The 21,611-nt window shown below is 39.6% G+C and overlaps 1 protein-coding gene across 3 annotated transcripts in view; it reads right to left on the bottom strand.

Moving 5' to 3' along the window:
• LOC136863232 (uncharacterized) overlaps positions 1-21,611 on the bottom strand; it is a 139,394-nt gene that overhangs the window by 52,571 nt on the left and 65,212 nt on the right. For all 3 annotated transcript variants that reach the window (XM_067139610.2, XM_067139620.2, XM_067139628.2), the window contains 2 exons: positions 15,657-15,793; positions 8,416-8,634 (listed from right to left, as the gene is read on the bottom strand). In XM_067139610.2, the coding sequence (XP_066995711.2) occupies positions 8,416-8,634; positions 15,657-15,793 (356 nt within the window). The remainder of the gene's footprint in view (positions 1-8,415; positions 8,635-15,656; positions 15,794-21,611) is intronic.

Genomic DNA, 21,611 nt, shown 5'->3' with positions numbered 1-21,611 from the left:
AGGATTTTGACTCATTGTCAGTGTTCTCCAATAAAATTATTATTTTGCTCTAATACTGTAATCATTTATGTATATGAACATTGCAAGCATGCATGTTAGGTTTCATGCAATTCCTTCAATTCCTTCTTGGTGCATGATTTTTTTGCCAGTCAGTGTACTGTACATTATATGAACGTGGAACAATAAGCAGCTTCATGGCTGATGACACTATGTTGTGTTAGCTCACCCCAGTTCCCACCAACAGACACAGATGAGATTAATATCACAAAAAATTAGGCTATATGGATGAGGTGAGTTCTGTTACATCAATAGGTGAGGATAAGGCAAGTTTTGAAGTGTCAGTTATATTTCATTTGTATTTTCATACAGGACTGACCAAGGTTTGATGTTGCTATAAGTACATATTCAGATACAGCTGGAAACAAAGAATAAAATTCAATCATAAACTGAATTTTAATTTGTATTGGATGTTTAATAAATAACTAACCATGGCCTGTACATAAAGATTCCACTGGCATATGCCTTGGTACACTATGTTCAAGGCAGGGGCAAAAGATCTCTGTAGGTTGACACCCCAAACAAATGGATTTCTTTTTTAAATGTTCAAGGTATCACTCGCTTCAACCAACTAAGGATATTATTGGCAACAATTTCAACCTGTGGATCCACTTAGATACAGAGAGTCTTGAAAAACTCTGTGTTACGCTTGTACAAGATGAAGAGTTGACCAAATTCCTCGAGGTAGATCAAGTCGAGAGACACATTCTGTAATGCAAGGCATACCATGATGTTCTAAAGATGAGAACGTTTACCACTCTTGTGATCATTGTTTTAGGTTGAAATTGTTGTCAATGTGAGTGAGAAAAACTGTCCACCTCATTACTCCAGAGTGTGTCCTGTATGTCTACATAAGTGAACCAAAAATTTTCTCTTCGCTATGCTCCAGGCAGTTGATTTTATCAAAAACTTAAATTAAAGTTGTAATTGTTTGTACTGAAAGCCATATCCTCAAATTCAGTTTTAAAATTAATTAGTTGTTATTGTTAATTCGTATTTGGAACTTGAGATATTTTTGGATATGTGCATACGTGCATGCATGTGAGAGATGGGGTGAATCTCCCTCCAGTTGACATTGCATCTGCAATGACTCAGTCTGTGAATCTCCAGACAATGCACCCTCCCAGTGTTTTCATTTTCAAAGGTGAATTACTTTCATTTCAGAATTAGGATAATGATTTTAATTACATCAGTTTAAACATACATGGTGAAGACAATAATATTTGTCTTATTATTGTTGTGATAGAAAACACCTTTCTTATCCATCTAGTTTGATTGTCTGTTTCCAAATTTAATCAGTACTGTACCGGTACATATATTATATTACTAAGAGTAGTAATGTATGTGATGAAATAGGGCCCTGGGTTTGATTCCAGTCCAGGCCAGGGATTTTAACCATGTTTGTCTAATTCCTCTAGCTCAGGAACTGGGTGTTCATGATTGCCTCAGTACACATCTACATACTACGCACCACACTACGAGCCACCACAGAAACATGCAACAGTGAATACATCCCTCCACAGAGGGTTGGAATCAGGAAAGGATCCCAGCCATAAAGCTAGGCTTAAATGGCCCCAGATAACCAAGCAAAAAGCTAGGAATAATAATAATCATGATGCATGTGATGAAATGGTTGAAACAAATATAGTTTTATAACTAATGTGATATATCTGTGAATGCAAAAATTTGCAGGGAAACATGTCCCACAAATAAAAGAATAAATATTGAAAAATTGTGTTAATTTATACTAATAGATACTAGTCAGATAAATTGGATTGGAACCATATTTGCTCCAACATGGCTGTATATGAATAAGGGGAAGATGATGATCATGATGATGATGATGATGACAAAACTAGTCAATACATCTTTCCAAAATACACTCACTGACAAAACAAGGTTAATTAAGCACCCGGGAGGGATGGTCCTAATTCAACATATTTTATACACTGACTGACAGAGCAAATGCAACACCAAGAAGGAGTGGTCAGAACTTTATGCCAATTGCAGGGTAGACTGACGTCACTGAGGTATGCTCATGATGTGAAATGCGCCGCTGTGCTGCGCACGTAGCGAACGATAAATGGGACACGGCGTTGGCGAATGGCCCACTTCGTACCGTGATTTCTCAGCCAACAGTCATTGTAGAACATGTTGTCGTGTGCCACAGGACACGTGTATAGCTAAGAATGCCAGGCCACCGTCAACGGAGGCATTTCCAGCAGACAGACGACTTTACGAGGGGTATGGTGATCGGGCTGAGAAGGGCAGGTTGGTCGCTTCGTCAAATCGCAGCCGATACCCATAGGGATGTGTCCACGGTGCAGCGCCTGTGGCGAAGATGGTTGGCGCAGGGACATGTGGCACGTGCGAGGGGTCCAGGCGCAGCCCGAGTGACGTCAGCACGCGAGGATCGGCGCATCCGCCGCCAAGCGGTGGCAGCCGCGCACGCCACGTCAACCGCCATTCTTCAGCATGTGCAAGACACCCTGGCTGTTCCAATATCGACCAGAACAATTTCCCGTCGATTGGTTGAAGGAGGCCTGCACTCCCGGCGTCCGCTCAGAAGACTACCATTGACTCCACAGCATAGACGTGCACGCCTGGCATGGTGCCGGGCTAGAGCAACTTGGATGAGGGAATGGCGGAACGTCGTGTTCTCCGATGAGTCACGCTTCTGTTCTGTCAGTGATAGTCACCGCAGACGAGTGTGGCGTCGGCGTGGAGAAAGGTTAAATCCGGCAGTAACTCTGGAGCGCCCTACCGCTAGACAACGCGGCATCATGGTTTGGGGCGCTATTGCGTATGATTCCACGTCACCTCTAGTGCGTATTCAAGGCACGTTAAATGCCCACCGCTACGTGCAGCATGTGCTGCGGCCGGTGGCACTCCCGTACCTTCAGGGGCTGCCCAATGCTCTGTTTCAGCAGGATAATGCCCGCCCACACACTGCTCGCATCTCCCAACAGGCTCTACGAGGTGTACAGATGCTTCCGTGGCCAGCGTACTCTCCGGATCTCTCACCAATCGAACACGTGTGGGATCTCATTGGACGCCGTTTGCAAACTCTGCCCCAGCCTCGTATGGACGACCAACTGTGGCAAATGGTTGACAGAGAATGGAGAACCATCCCTCAGGACACCATCCACACTCTTATTGACTCTGTACCTCGACATGTTTCTGCGTGCATCGCCGCTCGCGGTGGTCCTACATCCTACTGAGTCGATGCCGTGCGCATTGTGTAACCTGCATATCAGTTTGAAATAAACATCAATTATTCGTCCATGCCGTCTCTGTTTTTTCCCCAACTTTCATCCCTTTCGAACCACTCCTTCTTGGTGTTGCAATTGCTCTGTCAGTCAGTGTACATGTGCATACCATTGGTGGGTATGTAAATGATTACAGTTACAATGATCTGTAATGACTAGGACGGCCACTAGAGTGCATTCATGTTGACATCATAACCGTGTTATTAGGCCTGATGGGGCATAGAAGAGGCATGTGCAGCGTCAGATGATTACTGAGCACTGTGAAGGACCACGGAGAATCATGCAATATCCGAACATGTGAGGCATTCAGATGTGAAAGTGGCCTCATGTTGGACTGAATGTGATGGAAACCACATGCGTCATCAAGGTTCCAGTCGACCAAGTCTGACCACACCAAGGGAGGATCGACGTATTGTGTACCAAGCACATCATAACTCTTTTACATTTGTGCCTGCCATCCAGATGCTAATAATGGACTCACTACAACACCCCATGTCATCCCGCACAATTGGTCGGAGACTAGCAGCTTTCAGACTACAGAATCACCATCCCATCCTAGGCTGCTGTTAACGCTACAACACATATGGCTGCGTTTGGAGTGGTGCTGTTCGTGAGAAGCATGGACTACTGACAATTGGTGTCATATCATTTCAATGATGAATCTCGGTTCTGCACTACCTCAGACAACCATCGTCTGCAAGTATGGCCGCGCCACGGAGAGAAGGCATATTCTACCAGTGTGGGACGCCATTGGGTATGACTTCAAGTCACCTCTGGTAACGATTCATGACGACTGACTTCTCAATGGTACGCCATAGACATCCTGCGTCCTCATGTGTTACCTCTCGTAAGACAGTTTCCTGGTACCATTTTTCAACAAGACAACACTTATCCACACACAGCACGTCCCTATGAACTGCCTGCATGACGTTGAGTATCTCCCTTGGCAGTAGCGGCAATTGGGAATTAGAAGAGGGTTGGGGTGGGCGGCGAGGGGTGTGTATATACCAAAACTGAAAAACCTACAAAATGGTAATTTTTTTTAAGCTCTCTGAGCGAATTTCAACAGAGAGGTAAAGGTTGACAGTTTACCAACTTAAGTACGGTAATAATAGATTTTTGAGATTTTGATTCAACAGTATACAATAAAAATTTCACCTAAAGAACAATAGTACACATGTATTACAATTAAATAGAAGTACAGCAAAATTATACATACACTATCACTATAGACTGTTATGCCTTTCAGCGTTCAGTCTGCAAGCCTCTGAGAATTTACTAAACGTCGCCACAATCCTCAATTTGCAACTAGTGTTGTGGCCTCATTTAGTTCTATACCTCTTATCCTTAAATTGTTAGAAACCGAGTCTAACCATCGTCGTCTTGGTCTCCCTCTACTTCTCTTACCCTCCATAAACGAGAGTCCATTATTCTCCTAGGTAACCTATCCTCCTCCATTCGCCTCACATGACCCCACCACCGAAGCCGGTTTATGCGTACAGCTTCATCCATCGAGTTCATTCCTAAATTAGCCTTTATCTCCTCATTCCGAGTACTATCCTGCCATTGTTCCCACCTGTTTGTACCAGCAATCATTCTTGCTACTTTCATGTCTGTTACTTCTAACTTATGAATAAGATATCCTGAGTCCACCCAGCTTTCGCTCCCGTAAAGCAAAGTTGGTCTGAAAACAGACCGATGTAAAGATAGTTTCATCTGGGAGCTCACTTCTTTCTTACAGAATACTGCTGATCGCAACTGCGAGCTCACTGCATTACCTTTACGACACCTTGATTCAATCTCACTTACTATATTACCATCCTGGGAGAACACACAACCTAAATACTTGAAATTATCGACCTGTTCTAGCTTTGTATCATCAATCTGACATTCAATTCTGTTGGATTTCTTACCTACTGACATCAATTTAGTCTTTGAGAGGCTAATTTTCATACCATACTCATTGCACCTATTGTCAAGTTCCAAGATATTAGACTGCAGGCTTTCGGCACAGTCTGCCATTAAGACCAAGTCGTCAGCATAGGCCAGACTGCTTACTACATTTCCACCTAACTGAATCCCTCCTTGCCATTTTATACCTTTCAGCAGATGATCCATGTAAACTACGAACAGCAAAGGTGAAAGATTACAGCCTTGTCTAACTCCTGCAAGCACCCTGAACCAAGAACTCATTCTACCATTGATTCTCACTGAAGCCCAATTGTCAACATAAATTCCTTTGATTGATTTTAATAATCTACCTTTAATTCCATCGTCCCCCAGTATAGTGAACATGTTTTCCCTCGGTACCCTGTCATATGCTTTCTCTAGATGTACGAAACATAAACACAACTGCCTATTCCTCTCGTAGCATTTTTCAATTACCTGGCGCATACTGAAATCTGATCCTGGCAGCCTCTCTGTGGTCTGAAACCACACTGGTTTTCATCCAACTTCCTCTGAACGACTGATCGCACCCTCGCTTCCAAGATGCCAGTGAATACTTTGCCTGGTATACTAATCAATGAGATACCTCGATAGTTGTTGCAATCCTTCCTGTTCCCTTGCTTATAGATAGGTGTAATTACTGCTTTTGTCCAATCTGAAGGTACCTTACCAACACTCCACGCTAATTTTACTATTCTATGAAGCCATTTCATCCCTGCCTTCCCACTATACTTCACCATTTCAGGTCTAATTTCATCTATTCCTGCTGCCTTATGACAATGGAGTTTATTTACTATCCTTTCCACTTCCTCAAGCATAATTTCACCAACATCATTTTCCTCCTCCCCACGAGCTGGGCTGTTTGCAACACCACCATGATGATTTCCTTTTACATTGAGAAGATGTTCAAAATATTCCCTCCACCTCTCTAGTGATTCCCTGGGATCTATTATGAGTTCACCTGAATTACTCAAAACACTGTTCATTTCCTTTTTCCCTCCCTTCTTAAGATTCTTTATTACTGTCCAGACAGGTTTCCCTGCTGCTTGACCTAGCCTTTCCAGGTTATTACCAAAATCTTCCCATGACTTCTTTTTGGATTCAACAACTATTTGTTTTGTTCTGTTTCTTTCATCTACGTACAAATCCCTGCCTGCCTCGGCCCTTGTTTGGAGCCATTTCTGATAAGCCTTCTTTTTACGTTTCCCATCTTTACACACAGTTGTTCCTAGGCATTCCCTTGCTGTTTCTACTACAGCATCCCTGTATGCCACCCATTCTCTTTCTATATCCTGAACCTGCTTACTGTCTACTGTTTGAAACTTCTCACTAATAATATCCATGTACTTCTGTCTAATTTCCTTGTCCTGGAGATTTTCTACCCTTATTCGTTTGCAGACAGATTTCACTTTCTCTACCCTAGGCCTAGAGATACTTAGTTCACTACAGATCAGATAGTGGTCTGTATCATCGAAAAATCTGCGAAAAACTTGTACATTCCTAACAGATTTCCTGAATTCAAAGTCTATTAAGATATAGTCTATTATGGATCTGGTACCCCTAGCCTCCCATGTGTAGCGGTGAATAGCCTTATGCTTGAAGAATGTATTCGTAACAGCTAAACCCATACTAGCACAGAAGTCCAGCAAACGCTTCCCATTCCCATTAGCTTCCATATCTTCCCCACATTTACCAATCACCCTTTCGTATCCTTCAGTTCTATTCCCAACTCTCGCATTGAAATCGCCCATTAGCACTAATCTATCCTTGCTGTTGACCCTGACCACGATGTCACTCAATGCTTCATAAAACTTGTCAACTTCATCCTCATCTGCACCCTCACATGGTGAATACACGGACACAATTCTTGTCCTAATTCCTCCAACTGACAAATCTACCCACATCATTCGCTCATTTACGTGCTTAACAGAAACTATGTTGCGTGCAATGGTATTCCTGATAAAGAGCCCTACCCCAGACTCTGCCCTTCCCTTTCTAACACCTGTCAAGTACACTTTATAATCTCCTATCTCTTCCTCATTATCTCCCCTTACCCGAATATCACTTACTCCTAGCACATCCAGATGCATCCTCTTTGCTGAGTCAGCCAGTTCTACCTTCTCTCTTCCATAAGCCCCATTAATATTGATAGCTCCCCATCGAATTCCATTTCGTTTGCCAAGTTGTTTCCAAGGAGTCCCTCGCCTGTCAAATGGGAGTGGGACTCCATTACTCTTATAGGTCCGAGGCTTGCTTAAAGTGTTCTGAGCTCGGTAAATTCATGAAGCAGGCTGCTACCCTACTTGCACATAGTCCAAGTGAGGATCTCTCCTCTAACGGGTTGTTTAGCATTTGCTACACTAAGAAAACTGCCAGACTGATGAATGCGTGCGGCAAGCAGGTGAATCATACCTCAATGTCCATGAACTTGGCAAAAAAAGTTTACTCCTGCTACCCTTCCTCACAGCACATGGAAAGGGTCCACCACTTGCTGTGGTGCTATAAAAATTCAGTTAGCCGCGACGAACAACATTTTGTGCATATTTCGCTAATAATTTTGTTATTAATTAAAGGAAATAAAGGAAATTATTAGCTGATAAGACAACAGGGCTTGTACAAATTGCTTGTTTTAATAATTCCTAGTTTCAGCCGGATAAAATGGAATAAAAATGTAATGTTTTCTCCACGAAGTTAGAGGGCGACTGTCCCCCCCTCCCCTCTTTCTCTTGGCCTCCCTAATTGCCACTAGTTCCTTGGTCACCAATATCCCCCGATTTGCCTCCGATAGAACATGGACCAGCTTGCATGTCAAGTCTATCCCAGTGCCAGTATCCAGGATATCAAGGGCCAGTTACAACTGTTGAGTCAACTTACCTCAGGAGAGGATACAACACCTGTATGACACCCTTCCTAACCAAATCACTGCATGCATCAAAGCCCGAAGGGGGTGCACCATCCTGATGACACGGGAACAGCAGTGTGCTCGTACTGCACACTTTGTTGTACATTTCACTTCATTTTGTAATCATTGAAATAAAATCACATAACCTCTCAACACATGAAATTTCATTTCCTCCTCTCCCTCTTAGGTGCTTAGCTTTTTTTGGTCAGTGATTGTAACTTTCACTTCATTAATAGTTACCCCTTCACGATTCTGTAGTCCTTGTTGTCTGGCAAATCTGACGACTTTGATGAGGAGAATCAAATCGATTATCCAGAAGATTGGAAAAAAACGAGATGCCACTAGCATGAGCACAGCTGTAGGTACAGCATGATATTCATAGTAGCGTGTAGGCATGTAGGTTTTCCAATCATCACTGAGTCCTTCCACTCCCAGTAACCGCAAAAGTCCATCAGCTGACTGCAATACAAATCATAAAAGAATGTTAGAGATAACTTCTGAACGTAGCTTTATTTCATCAGATGTTTTTAAATAGGTCTAACCCAAAGCTGTTAGCTGCTTTTAAGAATCAGACCTAAATCTTATGAGTTACTAGTGGGGTGTGGTGACAGCTGTGTGAAAAGGTGATATTTTTTATTCTATGGGGTATAGTTATATTAGACCATACCAGCGTGCTCTCTCACCTTTCATAATCCTGTTTGAACTTCTTAATTATACTAAATGTGGCTCTAGATCAGGGGTTCCCAACTGTTGACTGACAACACACTTTACTTAATGCCCACAATATCAGGTTCGCTCTTTTTATAGGCCCGCAGAAAATTCTCATAATTTCCACTTGCAAATCAATCAATCAATCAATCAATCAATCAATCAATCAATCAATCAATCAATCAATCAATCAATCAATCAATCAATCAATCAATCAATCAATCAATCAATCAATCAATCAATCAATCAATCAATCAATCAATCAATCAATCAATCAATCAATCACTACTGATCTGCACTTGGGGCAGTTGCCCAGGTGGCAGATTACCTATCTGTTGTTTTCCTAGCCTTTTCTTAAATGATTGCAAAGATATTGGAAATTTATTGAACATCTCCCTTGGTAAATTATTCCAATCCCTAACTCCCCTTCCTACAGTGAGTATTTGCCCCAATTTGTCCTCTTGAATTCCAACTTTATCTTCATATTGTGATCTTTCCTACTTTTAATTTATTTTATTTTTAATTTCTTTAAATTCTTTACTTTTCATTATTTTCTGTTTCTAGCTTCTCCTAGGAGCTTCCTTATCCAAATCATTTTGGTAAAATAGTTGCACTATTGTCTGCTCCCACATAAACTGAGACTGACCAATGTGTCCTGAAGATTCTAAATAGTTGGTTTGTTGCTAAGTGGGAAGAGTAAATTAAGTATTGTTGCAGGTGTTCATGGCTTACTGGTACAGTCTGTTTAAAAAAATACATTAAAGACTTCATGCTAAATATAAAATGTGTTTTATAGAGACTTCGTAGATGACAAAAAAAATATTTTTAAATCCTAAAATATTGTGGTATAACTGATGGAGTTGCATGACACACCTGTGTGTCACAGCACTTTGGTTGGGAATACCTGCTCTAGGTTATAGCTTCACCAAATCACTAATGACCCGCATGCCCAGGTGGCAGATTCCCTAGCCTTTTTTTAAATGATTGCAAGGATATTGGAAATTTATTGAACATCTCCCTCGATAAGTTATTCCAATCCCTAACTCCCCTTCCTATAAGGAACTTTCACCCCATCAATGCAGTAATTAAAACTGAGAGGACTTTTCCTATTTGTGAAACTCACAACCTGACTTCTAACCCCATTTATCATCATACCATTGCCTACTGTCCATCTCACAACATTATCAAGGTCATTTTGCAGTTACTCACAATCTTTTAACGTATTTATTACTCTGTACAGAATAACATCATCTGCAAAAAGCCTTATCTCTGAATCTACTTCTTTACACATATCACTCATATATATATATATATATAATATAAAGGTCCAATAATACTGCCTTAAGAAGGAATTCCCCTCTTAACTATTGCAGGGACTGATAAAGCTTTGCCTACTTTAATTCTCTGAGTTCTATTTTCTAGAAATATAGCCACCCATTCAGTCACTCTTTTGTCTAGTCCAATTGCACTCATTTTTGCCAGTAGTCTCTCATGATCTACTCTATCAAATACCTTAGATAGGTCAATTGCGATACAGTCCATTTGACCTCCTAAACCCAGGATATCTGCTATCTATCTTGCTGGAATCCTACAAGCTGAGCTTCAGTGGAATAACCTTTCCTAGACCCAAACTGCCTTCTATCAAACCAGTTATTAATTTTTCAAACATGTCTAATATAATCATAAAGAATGCTTTCCCCAAAGCTTACACGCAATGCATGTCAAACTGACTGGCCTGTCATTTTCAGCTTTATGTCTATCACCCTTCCCTTTATATACAGGGGATACTATAGAACTCTCCATTCATTTGGTATAGCTCCTTCATGCAAACAATAATCAAATAAGTACTTCAGATATGGTACTATATCCCAACCCATTGTCGTTAGTACTGTATATCCCCCGAAACCTTATCAATTCCAGCTGTTTTTCTAGTTTACAACTTTTCTATCTTTCTGTAAATGTCATTGTTATCATAGGTAAATTTTAATACTTCTTTAGCATTAGTTTCCTCCTCTATCTGGACATTATCCTTGTAACCAACAATCTTGACTGAATACTTCTGCGTTTTGAAGATCTTCGCGGACACACTCTCCTTGTTTATTAATGATAATAATTCCTGAAATGTCTTTCTTGGAACCTGTTTCTGCCTTAATGTACCTGTATATACTCTTCCATTTTTCACTAAAATTTGTATGACCACCAATTATGCTTGCCATCATGTTATCCTTAGCTGACTTCTTCGCTAGATTCAATTTCCTAGTAATTATTATGTACCTCATCTGTTGGGCCCAGATGTTCTTAAGACTTCCTTTTCTTTGTATCCTGGGTAGCTGAAGGTCTAGGGCACTTTAGCTACATAGCTTTCATCGAGTTTGTTCACCTTCTCAAACCATGTCACCAGCTCACACTGAACCTTCTGCACTACTGATTCCTTCATGTGTAACATGCTTCTGATACACTGATTTTGGATATGGTCTTTCTTGAAAACTCCTGCTGACATTTTCAGCATTTTCATTTCCGTGGCATTTAGACGATGATTGCGGTGTTCATAGAATGTCCAGCATTTCCAAGCATACGTTAGTGCAGGCCTCACCACTGTCATGTGGAGTTTTCCTTTAAGCTTCAGTGGCATTCTCTTATTGCAAAACATAGGTGAATTTTGTTTCCACTTCAGCCAGCCTACACAGATCCTGTGATTTACATCCTCATCACAGCCACCCAATTTTTCCCCCACTGAGCCAACTGCTGCATTTTGGGTGTGGTTGGAAATCAAGAATAATATCTGGCCTTAAAGCTACAGGATCTTTGAAAATGCAGTGAAGTTGTTCGGTCTTTGAGAGGCTCACTTTCAGTCTACTGTCCGTCATCGAACATCTCCCTTGCTAAATTATTCCTATCCCTAATTCCTCTTATTATAATAAAACTAGCTGTAGCACCCATCGTTTACGAGACAATCATATAGTTATCGAACTCCTCAGCTACTTTCAACCAATATTCAGGCATGTTGTTTTACTCGAGATGCAGCAGTAATCTCATCTATTGGAGATGAGTGGCAGCAGAAGAGACAAATCACATCACAACAATGATCAACGTAATGTTATTATTGATCAGTTGTATTCAGTATGGTCAAACTGTATAAGACATAAATGATTGGAAATTGTATTCTCTATTACTTTTGTTATATGTAGTACTTTTTGATAGGACCAGTAACGTAGGTATTAAAATGAAATTTTAAGTGCCTTCCCCTAAACTACCATTTCATCCAATGTGAATAAAATTATTTATAGCTTAGACTGTAGTGGCTTATTCCTGACTTTACATAGTGATTTTCATTAAATTCTGTTCACCTATTTTCTCATGGTTTGGTGTTGATATGGACTTAGCAACAAAAATTGAAATTCATGAATATATCTGTTATCATAGCCGGTACAGTAAAAATGTATAAGACATAAATGATCATGAATTTAATTCTATAAAACTTTAGTTATGTAGTAATTATCGATAGGACCACTAATAACATGGATATTTGAGAATTAAATTTTACATTTTCCCCTAAACTACCATTTCACTCAGCATGAATAAAATTATTTATAGCCTAGATTGCAATGCCTTATTTTCTGACTTTATATACCAATTTCTATTAAATTCTCTTAAGCTATTTAATTGTGATGTGCGTACATACATACATACAGACAGACAGACAGACAGACAGACAGACAGACAGACAGACAGACAGACAGACAGACAGACAGACAGACAGACAGACAGACAGACAGACAGACAGACAGACAGACAGACAGAGATGACGGAAAATTAAAAAGTCATGGACCGATACAGAAATACCATTCTTTTTAAATTCTGAGCATTGTACAGACAAAACTCTTATTTTATATATCTACATAGGTATTTGCCCCAAATTGTACTCTTGAATTTGAATTTGAATTCCAAATTTGTCTTCATATTATGTTCCTTCCTACATTTAAAAACTCCATTCGAGCTTATTCATCTACTAATTCCGTACTATGCCATCTCTCCACTGACATATCAGAAAGTACCGCTTATACGAGCAGTTTGTCTCCTTACTCCCAAGCCTTCCCAGCCCAGAGTTTGCAAAATTTTTGTAACACTACTTGTCTGTCAGACATCACCCACAACAAAGCACATTGCTTTCCTTTAGATCTTTTCCAGTTTTTGAATCAAGTAATCCTGGTGAGGTTCCCATACACTACAACCATACTCTAATTGGGGTTTTACCAGTGTTTTATATCCTTTACACCCTTAGTACAACCTCTAAATACCCTCATAACCATATGAAGAGATCTGTAGCCTTTAATTATAACCTTGTTGATGTGATTAAACCTGGTCAAGGTGGACATTTTAAAAGACCCTGCCATTTCCATTTCACCCACTGTTGAAAGTGGTATCTGAAACTTGGCAGAAATCTCACAGATGTAGTGACTGTGTCAGTGAGCATTGATTATGTCCCTTTCAGCCTCATTGAGCTATTTTGATGTGTCCAGTTTGACTGCTGTAGGTAGTAAACATTTCTACTGAGCACTCACAGACTTTTTTGGCTCATGAATGCTTGAGTACCAGTAATATATGGGATCGATCTCCCTTTCTGGTGATGTCTGGTCATTAAGACAATGTAGTGTATCTCTATCTATAACAAGAAGGAGAATGATTGTCTCCATAGTTCAACAAGGCTACAAGAGTATTATAATAGTTCTGAAGATTTACTTTTCTGAAACTTTGGAAATATTCAAAAGTCTTGGCACTCAAGAGCCATTCCAAAGCAGATATTGTATTTTGCTTCATTGTGGTATCATTCGCTGGCCCTGTGGTCTAGGGGTCGTGCGCCTGCTTCTTATCCAAAGACTCTGGATTAAATTTTTGGCCAAGTCAGGAATTGTTGCCTGGATCTGAGGACTGGTTCAAGGTCTACTCAGCCTACATGAGAATAATATTGAGGATCTATCTGACTATGAAATAGTGGTTTCAGTCTAAAATGCCAAGAATAATGGCCAAGTGGATTTTTTGCACTAACCATACATCATCTCATAATCTACTGGCCTTGGGGCTGAGCAGCGGGCACTTAGTAGGCCAAGGCTCAGCAGGGCTGTAGTGCCATGGGGTTTGTTTTTGTTTTTTTGTTTGACAGAATTTGCTATGGGTTTTACTTTCTTCATGATATTATTTTGATTATTATATTTGTGACACTCATTTGGGGCAGGAATACTGGTGGTGAGTTCACAGCAACTTATGGTATTTCTTGGAAGTGAGAGCAGTGAGCTGGGGTCATCAACAGTCAGCAATCAGGGCATTCTTTTGGCTCTTTCATCCCTACAGTGTTGAACTGCTGTGTAGATAATTACTAGTAAAGAATCTCATGTGATATGATTTCAGATCCTGGATGCAATTGGTTCTTGCCGAGGTTACAAGTCGGTGTAGGTGAGATGAGAGCATATGTCAGGACCTTGGTGACAATCAGGGGAGGAGATGACCAGAAACTGTGACATTCCATTATTTTGGTCAGTAACATATACTGTGATGATTTCTCCGAAGTTCATTCCTTTTTCCAAAATGTTACCAGAGTGCAAGAAATCTTAAATTTAAATTGTAAATTTAAATTTTAAATTTAAGTGAAGTCTTTCTAGCATGAAAGGTATATTTTAAAATTGCAATTATTAAATTAATTTGTAACTAAAGAAGATATGATCCTTTTTGCCTTTAAAATGAAGTGGCATATATGGCTTGTAGTGCCGGGAGTGTCCGAGGACAAGTTCAGCTCGCCAGATGCAGGTCTTTTGATTTGACTCCCGTAGGTGACCTGCGTGTCGTGACGAGGATGAAATGATGATGAAGATGACACATTCACCCAGCTCTTGCTTCCAGAAATACCATATGTTCAATAATTTCTTTACTTGCTGTGAACTCTCCACCAATGTTCCTGCCCCAAATGAGTGTCACAAATATAATAATTAAGATAATATCATGAAGAAAGAAAAACCAATAATAAATTCTGTCAAACACATACACCAGAATTAACCAACTATGGTTAAAATTCCTGACCCTGCCAGGAATCGAACCCAGAACCCCTTTGACCAAAGACGAGCATGCTAACCATTTAGCCATGGAGCTGGACATCCTCTTTGCCTATGAATTAATATTATGAATATGGGATGTTAAGTCTCTGTATAGCAAAGCAAAGCCATTTCTGTACAGGCCATCTGCTATGCATAAGCAAAGTGGAATTGAGGTGTTAGCCCTATGCCCGGCCGCCTTTGCCAGCCAGGAATTAACCTGGCACTTGCTTTTGGTGTAGACTGAATGAACTTCAGGGCCATAAGCTTCCCCAGAAGTGGAAATCTTGTTTCTAAATACCGTATTTCAATTACCTGACAAGAAATCGAACCTACGTCTTCCAGGTGACACATTTACTGCCATGGTTAGGCAGCCTCTTTTTCATATAGAGCATGATATGGGACTAATTTATAAAGAACATTCATAATGAATGAGCTGCTTTAGAGAAATTAAATTATTTATTTCTTAGTATCCACAGCAACATCTACTGTAGGTAGGTTACAGCAAAGATCTTACCTGTCTATTTGGTACAGTGTTATTGTAGTGAAGATTTTACGGTGGTACAGAAATAGCAGGTATATTTTGAAATTGAATTATCTGTATTTTAACAGTATTTATCAACAATTTAATGTGTTGATTCATTTGAATTTTTGGAAAAGAAAGGGTATAAATAAATTTAATCCACTTACTGATGTCTTGATAAAATCAAATCCATAGAGGGAAGCACCCACAACGTCCAGTACAAGGATGCATATTGTCGTGCAAATCCAACCAAAAACGAAATAAAATTTCTTTCTTTGTACTATTGGTATTGGAAAAGTGGTAACTGTTGATCAAGATGGTGAAAACAGAAAGAAAAAAAATGCATTAATAAGTGTTTCATATCAGTATGCACATACATAATGCTGCTTGTTGAAAATAAACCATACCATAATGAATATGTTATGTAATACAAATACATTAGAATATAATTTAAATAGATAGAACTTCATGATCACAATGAGCCAAGATAGTACAAAAGTTAAGACATTATCCTCCTCAACCAGGTATTTCTATACTAATTTTTACAGTTTTAGAAATTTTTCAAATTCATGATTTATTCTTAGGGATATACACTATCTGAGTGAAAGTATTTGGATACCTACTGAAATTTTCCTCTTAGTATCCTTCAGACATACTCTCCAGTAGTGGAAAAGGATATGAGAGGGGGCATCCCAACCCTTGGTCTTCATTAAAGTTGCCCACTTTCATCATTGACCTTTATTACATTTGGAACTCTGCGAGGGAGATGGGCTACCAGGTGTCAGAACGGCGGACCATTCTTAATACACTGCTGTAGTAACTGTAGTTTGTGATGTGAGTCTTTGTAGTCTGGAACATTCACCAATCAAGTTCATTTCAGAGGTGTTCTATTGGACCGAGGTTGTGGCTGTGGGCTGGCCAGTCCATTTCTGATACCGTATTGTCCACGAACCACTCATAAACAAACCCCACTTTGTAGGAGGAGGCATTATCATGTTGAAACACACCTTTGCAGCAGGAAGCATTATCATGCTGAAGCACACAATGATCACTTACAAACTGGTCTTCTACCATAGACAACACACAGCTGGTCAGAATGTCATTATATACTTTTCTCTCTATGCCTTGTAGTATTACAAAAGGACCAAATCCCTTCCAAGAAAAGCACCCACACACTGTAATTCCACATCTTCCAAATTTCATTGTGGACACTGTATAGGCTGGCATCATTATTCACCACACCTAAACCTCCTATCTGACTGCCACATGGTACAGTGTGATTCATCATAGGTTGTCCCATCATCCGTAGACCAGTGGTGAATGTCATCCGATTTCCTGCACCACCTTCTTCACTGTTCAACAGTTCCTGTCAGTCAACACATGTGGCCTACCCGGCCATAGTTTTGTTGTGATTGTGTCTTCCCATTTCCACTTCACAACCGCATTTCTGACAGTCAACATGGACAATTTGAGAAGGGCAGAAATGGCTTTGACTGATTGCTTACTGATGTTCAAAGTCACTAAGCTCTGTTACTCCACCCGCACTGCAGGTATCTCATAGCACTGAATATTGTCAAGCTTTCAGCCATCGTTTGTACCAGCCGTGGTCATATATAGGTGGTTTTCAACCTCTGATCCATGAAGTTATTTTGTCAGTCTGTTGCGGAAAGTTTGTAGATTTCAGTTTTAGTTTTTTAGTTTTTTTTCCATACTTTTACAAAAAGCAGAGTGTATATCTATCTTTAATCCATTTGCATCATTTCATGAGCTGTGGTTGGTGCATGAATCAAATGACGAGCTCAGCTCGCAATGATGCAGTGTCTCACTTATCTTTGAATATTTGATTCCATTTGCAATGTAAGTTCTCACAATACACACTTTAAGAAACTAGAGGCATGTATAGGGTCACACGGCTGTGGGCTTGCATCCGGGAGATATCGGGTTCAAATCCCACTGTCAGCAGCACTGAAGATGGTTTTCCATGGTTTCCCATTTTCACACCAGGGAAATGCTGGGGCTGTGCCTCAATTAAGGCCACAGCTGCTTCCTTGCAACTCCTAGGCCTTTCCTATACCATCGTCATCATAAGACCTATCTGTGTCGGTGCGACGTAAAGCCACTAACAGACAAGAAAAAGAAAAAGAGGCATGTATTGTTGGTGAATACTTAAGGGAAGAACTTCTGTGCTGTCTTGACTTGCCTGGTCATACCACCAGTTCAAAGATATTTATTGCCTTCGATAATTACATAAAAAACTTGGATTAGATTGGGTCAAATGTGTTATTGTGTGTATGGATGGTGCCACATGCATGACTGGGTACCACACTGATGTGGTAATGAAGATAAAAGATGAAGATAAAAAGTGTTTCTTGTCTAGACATCTTACATACACAGGAACAGCTAGTAGCAAAAAGAATGTCTTCAATGTAGTCTGCAACAACACAATTAAAATCATAAATTAAATTTGTGGTCACACCTTCAGTTCTAGACTCTTTGAATTACTTTGTCTGTCTGCAGATTTGTAACATCAGCATTAACTACTTAAGCTGAAGTTAGGAGGCTATCGAGAGGAAAGGTCTTCTCTCACCTTTTCAAACTGCAAAAAGAGGTGAGGCAATTTCTTTGAGATCAGGTAAATACTGGCAGAACTCTTCCTTGATCAAGAATGGGAAGCTAAACTTGCATATTTAGCTGACATTTTTTCTCTTCTTAATTACCTAAACTTTCTTTTTTCTGCTAGTGGCTTTATGTCACACCGACACAGATAGGTCTTATGGTGATGATGGGATAGGAAAGGCCTAGGATTTGGAAGGAAGCGGCCATGGCCTTAATTACGGTACAGCACCAGCATTTGCCTGGTGTGAAAATGGGAAACCACGGAAAACCATCTTCAGTGCTACCGACAGTGGGATTCGAACCCGATATCTCCCGGATGCAAGCCCACAGCCGCGCGCCACATGGCCAACTCGCCCGGTAATTACCTAAACTTATCTCTGACAAATGTGTTTACATTCTAGAATAAAATAGATACAAATATTTTGGAAATGTTCCTTCTTCTCTAAGAATTTCTAACTATGACTGGTATGAATGAAGAAGGTATATTTAATGCTATAAACCAACATCTTGGCAGTTTGACCTAAGAGTCAGGAAGAAGAAGACCCTGGCAAGGGAATATTTGAATAATTGATCCTTTCACAGTTCCTGACCCGGTCGAATGACTGGAAACAGGCCGTGGATTTTCATTTCATCCTTTCACAGAAGATGTGGACTGTCATAGACTCACTCTTCAGGAGAAGGAAAGTTTAGCTGAACTTTCATCTGATGTAATTGTCAACTCCAGATTCAAAAACAAGTCACTGAATAAGTTTTGGTTATCAGCGTATAAGTATAGTGATCACCAAGGAAGGGAAATTTTGTTTTGAAACTCTTGTAAAGTGTTGACAGTGAATTTGAGTATTAACATTATTCTTTCTTTTATTTTTTTTTTATTCATGTGATATATAATGGATGGTGGTAGGTTATGTTTGGTCAGTTGTGACGAGTATACATCTTGAAATATAGTTAAAAATATGAACAATGAAGTTATTTAAACCTATTAACTACAACTGGTGATCCTGACGTGATTTGAACATGCAACCTTCTGATCTGGTGTCATTCTTCTCCAAGAAGCTTATGAAATACAAAAAGCACATATGATTGTGAACTTCTAAGAATTCTTCTTTCTATTAAAAAATTTAAGCAGCTATTAGAAGGAAGGAACTTTGTGATATTTACTGACCACAAGCCCTTAACATTTGCTTTCAAACAAAAGTCTGAAAAGGCATCTCCAAGACAGCTATGGCAGCTTCAGTACATTTCCCAATTTACTATGGACATTCATCACATCAGCGGTAAAGATAACGTTGTTCTGATGCAATGTCAAGAATTGAAGAAATTGCAGTTTTCAATTATGAAACAGTTGCTTAATATTAAGTTGAAGATAACAGATTTAAACAATTCCAAAAGGAAAGCAAATCTTTGCAGTTCAAGGTATGTACTCTTCCTACAGGTAAGATGATTTCATGTGATACTTCTACCACACAAATCAGGCCCTTCATTCCTAAATCGCTCCTCTATCGACTGTTTCAGCAAACGCATAATTTAGCCCATCTATGAGTAAAAGCTAAGTGAAGCTCATGACTTCTAAATTTGTACGGCCTTTCCGTGGTTTCCCATTTTCACACCAGGCAAATGCTGGGGCTGTACCTTAATTAAGGCCATGGCCGCTTCCTTCCCACTCCTAGCCCTTTCCTGTCCCATCGTCGCCGTAAGACCTATCTGTGTCGGTGCGACGTAAAACAACTAGCAAAAAAAAAATTTGTACGGCCAGATATTTGATGTGATGTTCAACGGTAGATAAGATCTTACATACACTGTCAGAGAAATAAAGTAACTTGTCACAAAAAAAATTTTAAAAAATAAAAAATGGGCAAATACAAATAACCAGATGACAGATTTTGTATAGAACACATTGATATAACTGGACCTCTAGCTCCTTCAAATGGCATGATTTACTGCCTAACCTGCATTGATCGATTTACCTCATAGATGAAAGTTGTACCTTTACCAAAGATAACCACAGGAAATATAGCCAAAGCCTTCTATGAGCATTGCATTACTAGATTTAGAATTCCATCTCATGTCATAACTGACCAAGGTGCTCGGTTCAAGTCAGAGTTGCTTAAGAGAGTGACGTGTGGAGTTGAAATATAACAAACCACACCTTAGCATCCACAGTGTAACCGCAAAGTAGAACATTTACACATGACCTTAAAGTCGGCACTTCGAGCTCACAAGTTAATACACTGGACTGATACATTAATTATCAACAGTTCTGCTAGGCTTACGTGGAGCACGGCAGGAGACTACTAACACTTCAATAGCACAAACAGTGTTTGGAACTATTTTATTACCAGGTGAATGTTTTGAAGGAGTGAACTAGGATCATTTGCATCAAAACTACAAGAGAAAATGTTGTTAGTCAAACTGTTCTATACTAGACATCCAAAATCATTACCAGTTTTAATTCCGAAAGACCTCATGTCATGTTCTCATGTCTTTATGAGACCTGACGGAATCAAAAAGCCACTGGAACCCTGCTATGATGGACCATATCCTGTTGTATAAACAAGTGAGAAATACTTTTCCCTCAACATTAAAGGGAAAGTAGTCAAAATACTTGTATCAATGGACAGACTCAAGCTAGCTTATTTATATTATCAACAACAGATGGAGAAAACCAATTCACTACATAAGGAACAAAGACATACAGGTAACATACCAAAGGGTAAATCAGTGTCGTATAATCCCACTATAAATGTGAGGACAACCAGATCAGGAAGTAAGGTGATATTTCCAAAAAGGTTCATTGATTACAAAACTCAGAACAGTGATTTCCGTATTTTCAGTTCAAGACATTCAGCATAATATGTATTTCCATGTTCCAGTGCTATATTTTTCTACATTTTATTGTATTAATGTATTTTATACTGATTGTCTTCTCCAGTACCATAGTTATGTGACTGGTGGGGGAGTGGTGTAGTGGACAGCAAAAAAGGGAATTGGTTTTTTTTTTTTTTTAAACTCTTATAAACATTTTGATTGTGAATTTGTATATCGATATTTAATGTTACTCAGTTTTTTTTTCTCATGTGAACTATAATGTGTTATGTTTGGTCAGTTGTAATGAGTATTGTGATGAGGATACATCTTGAAATATAGTTTAAAATTTGAACAGTGGAATTAATTAAACCTAACAACTGTATAAGGAATATCCTGATTTCAGCAGAAAAGCACTGAATTTATTAGTGACTTTTCACCTACATATTTATGTGAAACAACTTTCCCTACTTTCAGTGTAATTAAGACAAAATACCAACATTTCTGCCTGGCTTCTATCAGTCCAAGAGTTTCACTAGGTTGGAAACTACTGATCTATTTTACATGCACAGAGATGGTCCAGATACTTTTCATCAGATAGCGTATGTGTTACTTGCAGTAACAAAAGGAATTTCTGAACTTCTAAAACTAACCTTCTCTCTTCTGTTGCTCCCTCTACTTACACTGACCTGCGATTGTGTCTG

The sequence above is a fragment of the Anabrus simplex genome, chromosome 1 (assembly GCF_040414725.1).
Source record: "Anabrus simplex isolate iqAnaSimp1 chromosome 1, ASM4041472v1, whole genome shotgun sequence".
Classification (NCBI taxonomy): Eukaryota; Metazoa; Arthropoda; class Insecta; order Orthoptera; family Tettigoniidae; genus Anabrus; species Anabrus simplex.
Note: the sequence above shows the minus strand (reverse complement) of the source record. Positions and strands in the feature narration are given on the sequence as shown.